Below are 12,304 nucleotides of genomic sequence, written 5' to 3'. Positions count from 1 at the left end.
TAGTTTGGGGCACCTGGCTGGCTCAGTCTGTTAAACATCCAACTCTTGATTTCAGCTCAGTTCATGATCTCACAGTTGGTGAGTTAGAGCCCCACATCCTGGGATTCTCTCTCTTCCTCTCTCTCTGTTCCTCCATCACTTGTGCTTTCTCTCTCTCAAAATAAATAAACTTAAAAAAAGAGATGTATCAGTTTTCCAAATACTGGAATGCATATTTGAAAGTGAGCTTTGCATCGCATTGTGAAAGCCTTCTTTCTATGCTGTTCATTCTTGACATATTGTCACATGTCTGTTGATAGAACTTTGGGAACAGTCCCAAAGTTCTATGGGAAATGTGCAAGAAATGCTAATGCTTTAATGCATTTGTTACTGGGCTTTGTTATCATTGTCACTGGTACATTATCATTTTGTAGCACGGTACAGTACAGTATAGTACGCAATCCGGCTTCATACTCTGTTTTTCCCTTCTTTGAGTAAGTTTTATCACTCTGTTTTCTTTCAAGGCTACATAGGGTGTTGCTGTTCACTATTTTAAGATAACATCTATTTATCATTGTACAGAGCGTTGTGAGGACTAGCTAAGATTTACATAATATAAAACTTGGAACTTTGTCAATGGAGAAATGAAACCAAACTGTCAACCAGTTATTTTATAGTTTAAGGCCAAATTGCCATACAGCCAATTCGTTACATGGTGGAAATGTTTGCAGCGAAATGCTGGAGGCAGAGATATCTATGGCGGAGATGGTCACAGCAGAAATACGAAATGTGATCTTCATCATCCACACACACTGGAACCCTCACCGTTATAGTGGATATGTCCCTTCCGAGGTTATGAGACTCAATCCACATTGCCAAATCGAATAGGTACTTTTTGGCCCTCATCTCCCACCTCTCAAGCATCCCACCCTGCTTTCCACATGCTTGTTCATGACATTTTCTGCAGTGTGTCTGGGCTCTCATTCTCCAGCTCCTTCTCCTTTAACGCCTAAATTATTTAATGCCTGTCGTCTCCTTTTCCAACTCTCTGTTCATTCCTATGACTTTAAATAATATTAATAATGCACACATATATATCCCAGTCCAATTGTCTCTTTTGAGATCCTGACTTCTATATTCAGCCCAACTTACCCACTTAGATACGTGACAAGCAGTTTGAATTTGCTGTGTCCAGAAAGGAACCCTCCAAGAGCCTACCCTGTCTCAAGTCTTCCCATCTTAGAAAATGGCACCAGAGGACTTGCCCAAGCTTGAAGTTTCAGAGCCACACACCTCCACATCCCAATGACCACCTAATTCTGTCCATATACCTTATCTCTGTCTTTGCTACCAACGCCTTGGCCAAGCTTTCATCTGCTCTCAGCTGGACCCCTGCAAGAGCCACACAGCTGATGAGCCTTGTGCACTGGACAGCTGCAGGGACTATGGTGTTTCTGCAGCCTCATCTTGTGTGCCTGTCACTCCCTCACTGGGCTCTGACCACAATACCTTTGGCCAGAATGGCTCCTCCTCTTGCCATTCTGTTCTTCTCACATATTTACTCCTGGCTAATTCTTTCTTACTGGTCATGTCTCAGCTGAAATGTTGCTTCCCCCCTGAGGTTTTCTCTAACCAAGATTCTGAATGTCCATCTCCTGTCATTAGACACGGTCATATCACAATTTGTAATTGTATATTTGTTTATATTTACTTCCTGTTATTTCCTCCATAAGAATAAAAACTCCATGAGATCAAGAACCATGTCTTTTTTATGACTCGATATTTAGTGCTTAGTCCTATGCCTAACAATAAATATTTGCCGAATGAGCACACTTCTGTCCACTTTGTCTTACTCAGCACTCACAGCCTGCCAGGGTGGCCACACCCATGTTGTGTCACACACATTCCATGTCTCATAGACTTGAAAAGACAGGGTCTTCAAAATTAGATCAGGTTCTGATACCCACAACCAAACCCACTGTCTAACTTTGGTCTGATTGTTTAGCCTCTGTCTCCCCAGATAGAAAGTAGGAAAATAATATCTGTCTTGGGTAATATTGTGGAATATTAAACTAAGGTCATGAACAGATAGTACTGATTATAAAGGTTTCCTTTCCCCCATGCCTTCTTATATACCCTAAATTCTTGTAACTCAACAGATACAAATGGGGACACACATTTGAGAATGTGCATCCTGCCCTTCTGAGTCTTTCTGATGGCGATGTTCCCACTGAGAGTCTTGCCTTTAGAGGAGATACTTAGCCATGGAACAGCACTTATGACTTTAAACTAAATATATAATTGCAGTTCTCAATAACTGGGGTTTGTATTCCACGGTCACCTTCTCAAATATATGTGGGGGTAACACAAAACTCTTGACAGTGTAGACACTCTACTTTAAAAGAAAACACCAGATGGCAGCACGAGATGCTAGAGATGGGTCTGATGGGACTTTGAGCTCAAACCTAAGCATCCCGGATGCCAAAGGTGCTTAAAACTGCATCCAGAGAGAATCATTTATAGAAAGATATGATTTCCTAAAGAAAAGCATCCCTATTTTGTAATATAGTATAGGATTTTCACATGCCATAAGCAAAATGCTAAGAAAATAGTTCTAAGCATTATCTTCCTAATAACAGGTAATGAGACAAAGGCTTCATTTTGGTTTGTAGTTACATTGAATTAACTGCTGATCTGTGTTGTAATTGGCCAGAAAAGTCCTGGGGTCTAAGAATGAAATACTCTCAGCTTCTAGAAAAAGGCAACATTTTTTCCAAATATTAAATGCAAGCATTAAAATTTATTCATTCCAATGAAAGTAAGGAGCAATAATGACCTCTATTACTGTACCTCTCAGCATCACTTAGGAAACTTCTTGGTAATGTAAACAAAAGGCTCACTAAATAGACTATAATTTAATACATTAAAGGACAATATTAATATGTAAAATGATAACCTATTCGTTTCCATATTATGCATCAAAAGTTGATCAGGACTTCTCACCACTTCTAAAATCCCGCTAAAGTAGATATTGCTCATGCAGCCTTTCCCTTTATTTGGAGGAAAGAAAGAAAGGGTGATTCTGCTCATGATACCACATCATGCGGATGCAGCCACCCCAGATCAGTTCCACTGTTGAAATAAAAAATCCCCACTCAGGGTTTTATGCCTCTTACATCCTGCCAAGTCTCCTTCACAGCCTGCCTGTCAGATCAGAAAGGGTAAATCCAGGCCTGTCTTCTGGAAGAGAAGCAGAGGGACAATTCCAGCCCACACTGTGCTTTCGTGGGCAAGGCGGAGCTAAAGCCAAATGCCCACGGAAGTCTTGGAGAAGAACTCTTCTCAGTGGCTTTTATTTGTGTTTAGATTTGACTGAAGGGTAAACAGGAGCCCCTGGGTCATAAGAGAATTGAGCCAGTCTATGTTGGAAGAACATTCCAAGCAGAGGGGAATTCACCCTGCCAGCAAAATGGTCATTGTTGCCCGACTGGAGTGAATGGTTTTCCCAGCACTGTGATCATGGTTCTGAAAAGATTTTTCCCCACCTGAATTTACTACAAGATTGAGCCCCACTGAGAGCATCAGGCAAGATCTTGGATTCTGATCTGAGGTCAGCTGAAGGGTTTGCAAGGAAAACTGCTCTGATTGACAAGAGAAGAAACACACATCTGAATTGGGAAAAGAACGGGCGTGGGTATCATGTCGTGGTCAAAAGTTGGCTGTCACAGGCAGATGGAATACGGAAATCTAATCGTGTGCAAAGCAGGGATCTTTACGGGAAATGGATTATGTCCCACACCATCTCAACTTTAAATGATACAAGGAAATGGTACTATCTAAATTTTAAATGACACAAAGAAAGAAAAACAGCAATAGAACAGAATCAAATAGTAACCCAAAGAGAAAACCACACTACCCGGGAGAGGTTTCCTGTTGAAAGCACTGTGGAATGGCAAATATCTGTTCGAGGGAAGAAATAAAGTTCAATGTTCCAAGAGATCTTATGCTTCTCTGAAGCCTGCCCATTTTCTCCATTTAATTAATGTAAGCTTCCTTTAAGTCTGGCAGCTAACAGGACCCTATGTTGGATGACCTCCCTATGCCCTCCACGAACGAGTGTGTGGTCCCTGAATGGGCCAGCAGACATATGACAGTAGAGGGTGCCAGTTTTTCACTGACACGTGCCTTCTCAGGTCTGGGAGCCCGGTGGGTTATGCCGTGACCGAGCCCATCCTCCAGATGCCCATGTTTTGACAGTCCCCTCCCCCCTACTTTGATCTAAATGCACAAGTCACTGAGGGCCATCGCTGACCTCTCCTTCTGACATCTCCCCTCCAGATGACTGGGTGAGTCAGGAGGTGTCTTCCTGTGAAGGCGTGGGCCCAGGCCAGCCTTGTTCAGCAGCCGTGACCGAGTGAGAACATGCTGTGCTCAGCCTGCTGGCACACAGTATGTGTTACAAGCTCAAGATTCCTGACCACGCTCTTCCCTATCTCGAGATCTGCACTGAGACCATGGGAAGTAAATGCATACGATCGGGAAACAGGGCTGCAAGTCAGAGAGCTCATGGACTTTCTGAGTTGTGGATTCCTGTGTTCTCTGAACCTAGACCCCACACGTTTTGGAAGAAAAGCAACAGCTAGAAGATGGGAAAAACAGATCATGTTTATGAGAGCAGCCTGCAGCCCGTGCCACACTTAAAGAGTTTGGGTTTTGATTTCAGCACAGACACTTAGCCTTTCTTTCTTCAATGTGCATTGGAAAACTTGCTCGGCATCTCTCAGTCTGACTCTTTGGCTTTAGAAACATTGTCTTGGAACCTTGTAAACCAGTAAGTTTCTAATAAATTCATCTTAAACATGAAAGTTAGGGAAAAGCACTAGAAGTTTGCCAATATAATGCAATAAAAAAAAAAAGTAAGGACGGAAAGTTGTATTAAAAATAAAGGCTGCTTTCTCCACCCTTCCATCCCCCAATCCTTCTAGTTGAATCCTTTACAATAGCTTGGGTAACGTCAGTTTCCCCAAACCGTCCTTTAAATAGTCCCTGCAGGGGCACCTGGCTGGTTCAGTCCGTAAAGAATGTGACTCTTGTGCTCAGGGTCATGAGTTCTAGTCCAAAGCTGGGTGTGGAGCCTACTTGAGGCAGGGAGAAAATGTGGGAAAGAGTCCTTGCAGAGGTGGGGTGTTTTAGTAGCAAGCCACAGAGAAAAGATTGTGATCACTTCCTATTTCTCATGCTTTGACATTCTGCAGAGTACAACACAGAACAGCGTATCCACTCCCTAGGGTTCATGACAGCACACGGACCATGTTGTGTGAGGAGCCACATGCATTCTTCCCTGGTTCTGGTTTTGACACGGACACTTCAGGTAAATAATACTTCACCATAGAGGTTGGGGGTCCACGGGGTCATGCTTATTCCCAGTCACCCAAATGGGGAGCAGAACCTGGTATCCAACCCAAATTCAAGGTACAGATCAGTGATGGGGGCTGATCCCTTCCCAGAACCACAAACCCACACCTAGTTGCTGTGGAGTGTCCCCTGGGATTAATCTCCCACACATTATAATTGTGTTAAGTGTTAAAAGGAAAACCTAACACTTAACATGTCTTTGAAGAGCATGTCTATTTCTGCAAGTGCTCCAGTGTTTAATTGTTGCTAAAGTCATTTGGGGTTTTTGACACAGATTCTATTTTAGCAAGATAAACTCAGCATAACCTGGCATTGCCAAAAATGAATTCCTAAGGTAGATGACTAAAATAAACCAGTAATAAATATGAGCCATTGGAATGGGGATCATATCTCTGCAATGTAGACACAGCACTAATGACTCATTTTCAAATAACAGTCTCTCCCAAGGATTATTGGTATGAGGAATCAGGAAAGAAAGACATCCATCTCTCTTCCGTTTAGGCAGCAGAGTGGAAAAGGACTATCAGCCCACCAGGAGGAGTGTTCTTACATCCACTTTGCCATCAGAGACACAGCCCCTGGGGTCTCACACAGGGGTCCACTTGGACAGGCTGCACAGAGGCAGAACTAAGACATTGAAAGAAAGCATCCTAGGGGTGGGGGGACTCTGGGGACAGTTTTCTCTCACTCCCCTGGAGGCAGGATGTACCCCCAGGTCCATCCAACGCATCTCATATGGCACGAGTTACCTTATCAGTCACAGTGGGTGCTGCCATGTTTCTTTGCTGCTTGGAATTAGTGGACTCTTTCAGGCCATCTTTACTCCCTAAGGTCAAGTTCTGAACTTTTGGCCCACTAGGTTGAACTTGACAGCTTCTCTGGTGTACGAGAAGGCGGTCTGGGGCAAAGGTCCGGCCACAGTTTGCACAGGGCACCAGCTGAGCTTGACTCGGCCCCTCTTGGTTGGACAGTCCCGTTGGAAGGGGCTGGGGCTTTCGTGGGAGTGGTCGGCGGAGCTCCCTGGGGAGCCGGTCATTTTCTACTTTCCACTTTTCTAGGCATTTGGGCTCATGAATAGGAAGGGACAGAGTGCCAAATTCCCTACCACAGATGTAGCAGGTGAGAGTCTTTGGTCGGGCTGGGAGGCCACCGGATGCTTTCCTGGCACCTGTGAGATCATCAGAACTGTTGGGGTTTGGTGCTCTGGGCCCCTCGTCCTTCGGCTTGCAGCTTCGCTGGTGAACAAGAAGACGATCGGGCAAGAATGTGCGGCCACAGGAGTCACAGGACAGCAGCTGAGCCTGGGAACTTTGGAATGCTGCCTCGTTCACTGCCTGAAGACTGTAGGACCCAACGCCCCTTGAAGGCTGTGGTTTGGAGGGTTCTGGCCTCCTCAGGTGCTTGGGCAACTTGCTGTTTTCAAGACGCCACTTCTCCAAGCACTGGGGTTCATGAATGGCAATTGATTGGGAGCCAAATTCTCGGCCGCAGACATAGCACACGAGGAACCCAGGCCTGCGGGACAGGATCACAGGCGGGCTGGGCTCACTCTCCGCCATAAGTCTCCTACTGGACCGTTTGGAGAGTATCACCGTCCCAGGTCTTGTTTTCTGAGGTCCTGTCTTTACTTTTCCAGCAGGATTGACATGCTCTGTTTCTGGCAAAAGGCTGGACTGGGAGTCACTAGATAGAATGGCTTGGCTGATAAGGAAGGTAGGTTCTTTAGAACGGCGGAAAGTTTGTTGCAATTTGTTGGAAACCCTTTTTTCCTTTCCTGTTTCCATTAACAAGCAAGTCTTTCTCGATGCTCTGACTTCACGCCAGACTCCTCTTGGGATCTTGGTTACAGCGAAGGTTCGTCAGGTTGGCTGTCCTGGGGTTCCACATTGTTGCCAACTCCTTAGACCCAAAGACTGTGACTCAGAGCTTCATTGCAGGGCAGCGGTCTGGAATGTTGGAAAGTCCTCATTAAACCTGAGATGCTTCCAAGATCTGGGGGGGGTGGGGTGAGGGGGTACATAAATCAAAAAGTTATTACATACACACATCCCTCTAAGATTCTAAGTTGATAAAGAACAGTAATTTGTTTTGACCTAGTATCCTCTTTGGCTTGAAGAATAACTGGCAGATAAGATTTGTTCAATAAATGTTGAAATAAATTTGAAGAAAATTTCCATTATGAATTTTACTGTATTGAAAGAAGTTTTCTGTCCAAAGAGAGCCCGACAGTTACAGTATATCATAGACACAGAGGGCACACATCAACAGGGGCATGGCGGCGAGATCACGGAAGGCAGACCTGCAACGGTGACAATGAGATTAATGAGGCCGTGGGTAATGTAAAAAGACTTTCTTCCACTCCCTTAGGGGTTGGCAGCTTTTTAGTGCCGTGGATCCTTTGATAGTTCTCTGAAGCTTATGAACCTTTCCTCAGAATAATGATTTTAAAAGCCAAAAATAAAATTCTCACTATTAAAGGTGAAACTAATTTTGTTGAAATAATTTATCAAATATCTTTGGTCGTGATATACGTTATATTCGAGACATAGTAATATGTCAGATGTAACGAGTGCTCGGGAGTCAAAGGTCAGGAGCCCTTGCCAAAGTAATTCAACAGTGAATATTATGAGGATTATCAGGAAAGCCCCCGGAGTGGGTAAACATCTTATAACCTACCAAGTTTCCACTTTTCTTTATTATGGGAATGGGGAATGAATAAACTGTGGCCATATATGTCAAGCCAAGAATGCCACCCAGGCTTATACCCTTCCTGGAAAAATATCTGTAGGTCTTCCCTGCGATGAACACGCTTAGATTTTGCTTAATGTTCTTTTCATGGCTATCGAACTCAGTTCCTCATATTATCTCTATCTCTCTGGGATCTACATGTATACAGATGGATAACATAGATAATAAAGATTAGATAATATACAATTAGATAAATATCTATTTATATATTATAGTTACATATTAAATAATATATAATATATAATAACTATAATATGGTAGAAAATATAGATAATATCTATCATTATATATACTTTATATTTATATATTATATTACATATTACATGTATAATTTATTATTTTAAATCATTTTAAATTTCATTTATTATCAATATTAATCATTAATTTATTATTACAAATAATTGCATATGATTATATCATATATAATAGATGTTATCTATCTTCCAAGTAATTTTTATGAAAACGTGGCTCATGATTTTCCCAAACAAACCAGAAGGAATGGCTGATAAAATCTCATCATAACCAAAAGGCGAAGGAGTTTTTACCTTGGGGAAACGCAAGAGTCTGTTCCACTCAGGGGGAAGATGACTGTGTAGGCCCCAAGAGCGACTGTTGTCAGAAGCCTGGGGGCCTTCTGCATTTCCTGACGGGTGACTCAGGTCTGGGTGAGGGGCCCTGTGGGTAGGACCCTCTCCCAACCATAAAGAAAGCAGCGGATGATCCGAGGCCGGATCCTGCAGACACAGCAGAAGCCTGGGTTCCCACAGCACAAGGACAGCCAAACACTGTTTGGGCATTGCATTTGCCAAGGGCGAAAAAAGCTGGGAGATCCATGCCTCGTTCCTGTATTTTGGTGCGAAGGAAGGCCTGAATCTCTGCACTTAAGACTCTCGGATCGCTTCTTGGAAAAGCAAACGAAGCTCTTCTTCATTTTGACAGATCCCAAGACAGTGATATTAACACATGTGACAAAAGAATGCATTGGCCCCGGACTGGCCAGTCCAGAAAATGAACCTCAGAGAAACAAAATGTGTCACCTGATTGGCACCACCCAAAAGAAGAAAGTGGATCTAAAAAACACAAGTAGGGGCGCCTGGGTGGCTCAGTCGAGTGAACGTCTGACTCGGCTCAGGTCATCATCTCTCAATTCATGAGTCTGAGCCCCTCGTTGAACTCTGTGCTGACAGCCCAGAGCCTGGAGCCTACTCGGGATTCTGTGTCTCCCTCTCTCTCTGTCCCTTCCCCACTCGTTCTCTTTCTCAAAAATAAATAAAAAACACAAGGAATCTAGTACAATTATTTTATTAGGTTTTTATTGGCCCATGGGGGAAATCACCCCCAAACCACTGCTTTGGTTGATTCCAGCATCTGGTTTATCAAGGTCCCTTTGTTTTCAATTTCCATTTTCCTTCATACCCAGAAGCTACAGACAACAAAAGGACTTAAGAAGACAGGAAAAATCAATGCAATTAAATAACCTTACTTTCCTTAAACTTGCTCACAATCTCCCTCCCTCTCTCTCTCCCTCTTTTACACACACACACACACACACACACACACATACACACACACACACACAGCTCCCAGACGATCAGAATATGGGAAGGCTCTACAACTTTCCTCAACAACTCTCATCTCCTTACGATCAGGTAAGAGAATTAATATTTACTGAACACCAACTACGCATCAGATATCGTACTAATTTTTATACACATAACTTCAATCAATTCTCAAATGAGGCAGGAATTTTTCAGCTTTATAAACCGAAAACCCGGTGACTCAGAAAAGACAAGTAAATTGCCCAAGACAGTCAGTGTTGAAGTGACAGAACCGGGGACCGATTCCAGCTCCCTTTGGCTCCAGGAGTCGGCTCTTTCCATGATTCACTCTGCTGAACATTCCACCCACAGAGCTTCTCTCTTTAGTGCTTATCCCGTTTTAATGTACAATTCATATGTCTCATGGGAAAGTAACACAGCTCTCAGCAGGCTTTCTGTTGCCCTTTAGGAGAAAGAAGAGGCAAAAGGGAGGAGGTGAACAGATGCAAGAGGAGAGAAGCCTCAGAGATGGAAAAAGCAGGAGAGAGAGAGAGAGAGAGAGAGAGAGAGAGAGAGAGAGACTGGGGGTACTGGGGATAGCATTTTCCCTGAACCAAATGGGATCATTTTATTTTGCTGGAACTGGGTTTCTCAATGACATTTTCTCCATGCATCATATGCAATACGGACCCTTTACCTGATCTCACCAACATCCCTGAGAGAAATCCATACTACTACCCAGACATGGGGAGGGGTGAAGAGTAACTGGGGATAGTGAGTGCAGGGCAGAAGTGAAGCTGCCCCAAGAGGCCAGAAGGTGTTCTCTTTGCACCCATGTTACCATTTTGATTAGGGAGGGATCTTCTTGCACACGAGCAGCAAACATGAGAGCACCATCAGGTTCCTCATGGCACCTTTCTCTTTTTTTCTTACCATCTCCTTCCTCCTTCAATGTCCTGCTGAAATTCCCGTCTTACTGTGATTCAAGGTATCAAAACATTAAAGATGAGGTAGCTGGAAGCGAGAGAACTTTTGAGGAACGGTGGGGTCAAATGGAGAAAGTTAGGAAATTTCCATCAGCGACTCTGACAAGGTGTAGCATGAGCAGAAGCTCTCCCTGACAGGTTTGGCGGGTTTGGGAAAGGACACCAAGATGGCGGGTCTGATGGGTCTGGAAAAAGACACGAAGATGGCAGATCGGACTCCATCTTATGAGCGCCTCAGGACTTTCCCGCCACCAGCTTCCCGGTCCCAGTTTCCCACTACCGGTTTCTCAGAAGACGCGTCACCTCAGCAGAAGCCACACCCAACCCAGAAAAAGCGAGACCAAATAAGGAAACCTGCCCTCGCTGGTCTCCACCCGAACTACAGTCCTATACATACCCCTCTCCCCAGTCTCGAGGCGCAACTTCCCCCCTGCTTGCTTCTACCCCCAAGCCGCGGAACCTCGCCCGAGAGCCCTTTTCAATAAAGGTGTGCTCAGTCCTTTGCCCTTGGCTCCTTTGTAGCGTTCTCGAGCATCTTCGGTTCACCACCCTCTGTTATCTCAACCTTAACACTCCCCTATATGTTACTTCTAAAAGCCAAAGGACTGGAAAATACTAAATGCATAGACTTGAATCACTTAAGAAATTGGCTTGCCATGCAGTCACATCATAAAGCCATGTTGCTAGTTTATAAAGAGAACTACTTTGCAAAGCCAGCCAGCTTTACCCCGAGCAACTATGGAGAAATGTTCACTCCAGTTGGTCTGAATTATTCATTTTGACCATATTTGCACATAGGATATTTAAAGAATGCCTTGGAAGGCATCACATTTTATCGATATGATGCCATTTTTCCATGCCCTTTGGGGTTCACAGGAAGGGAGAGACACACTCACAAAGATGAATATAATAACCATGGAAATCCAAACCTATCTTGGCATTAGAAGGTGTTTCCCTATAAAAAAGGGGAAAGAGCACAAACCAAGAATTAAATCTGTTTTTTTTAAATGTAGTCTTCTGAAACAAAATAAATATAAGTGATGCATGACCCCTTCCCTGTTAGTATAGAATCCAAATTCTTTAAATGCGCAAATGAATAAATAAGAAAGATGGAGTTGAGCTGGTGCTGGCTCTGAGCAAAACTGTAAAATAGAGGAGGCTTGTGTTTAATATCCTCCATCCACCTCATTCAGGAGGCTCCATTCTCCCCTGCCTGGCACCCTAATGTGCTTGCCAGTCTTCCTTACTTTGGAAATCTAGCTTTCAAAACGGAACTGATAGACTTATTCACACCAAGGCTTATGACTGATGCAATAACATCCCTCCCACAGTCTGGCAAAGATGACTAGTTCCCCACCAGTAGTGATTCTGTCCAACTTCCTCACATTAAGAGAGCCCCCGTTCTTAGCTGAGCACATGATTTCCCAGCTAAGTCTGCAGGCCCCTTTGCTGTGTTGTGTAAGACTTGCAAGAACATTTCTTGAAAGGAAGAGACCCAACCTGCTCCTCTTCCTTCCTTCATACCGATGCATAAAACACAGATGTGATGGCTGGACCACTAGCAGCCATCTTGGACCAGACTACATTCACGTGACCCTTGACGTGACAGAGCACAGCCACGTACGGATTTGAGTCCTT

At 43.9% G+C, this 12,304-nt stretch overlaps 1 protein-coding gene across 11 annotated transcripts in view; it reads right to left on the bottom strand.

Moving 5' to 3' along the window:
* Nucleotides 1–12,304, bottom strand: part of ZNF474 (zinc finger protein 474) — a 68,890-nt gene that overhangs the window by 17,938 nt on the left and 38,648 nt on the right. For 7 of the 11 annotated variants that reach the window (XM_077753003.1, XM_077753006.1, XM_077753005.1 and 4 more), the window contains one exon: nucleotides 5,589–7,386. In XM_077753003.1, the coding sequence (XP_077609129.1) occupies nucleotides 6,126–7,178 (1,053 nt within the window). In that variant the 5' untranslated portion in view covers nucleotides 7,179–7,386 and the 3' untranslated portion in view covers nucleotides 5,589–6,125. Of the gene's footprint in view, nucleotides 1–5,588; nucleotides 7,387–7,487; nucleotides 7,694–12,304 lie in introns of those variants that run through there. The other 4 variants (XM_077752998.1, XM_077752999.1, XM_077753007.1 and 1 more) reach the window with 3 other exon arrangements.

This window comes from Crocuta crocuta, unplaced genomic scaffold (genome assembly GCF_008692635.1).
Source record: "Crocuta crocuta isolate KB4526 unplaced genomic scaffold, BGI_CrCroc_1.0 scaffold377, whole genome shotgun sequence".
NCBI lineage: Eukaryota > Metazoa > Chordata > Mammalia > Carnivora > Hyaenidae > Crocuta > Crocuta crocuta.
The sequence above is the reverse complement of the archived record's forward strand: the minus strand, read 5'-3'. Positions and strand labels throughout refer to the sequence as shown.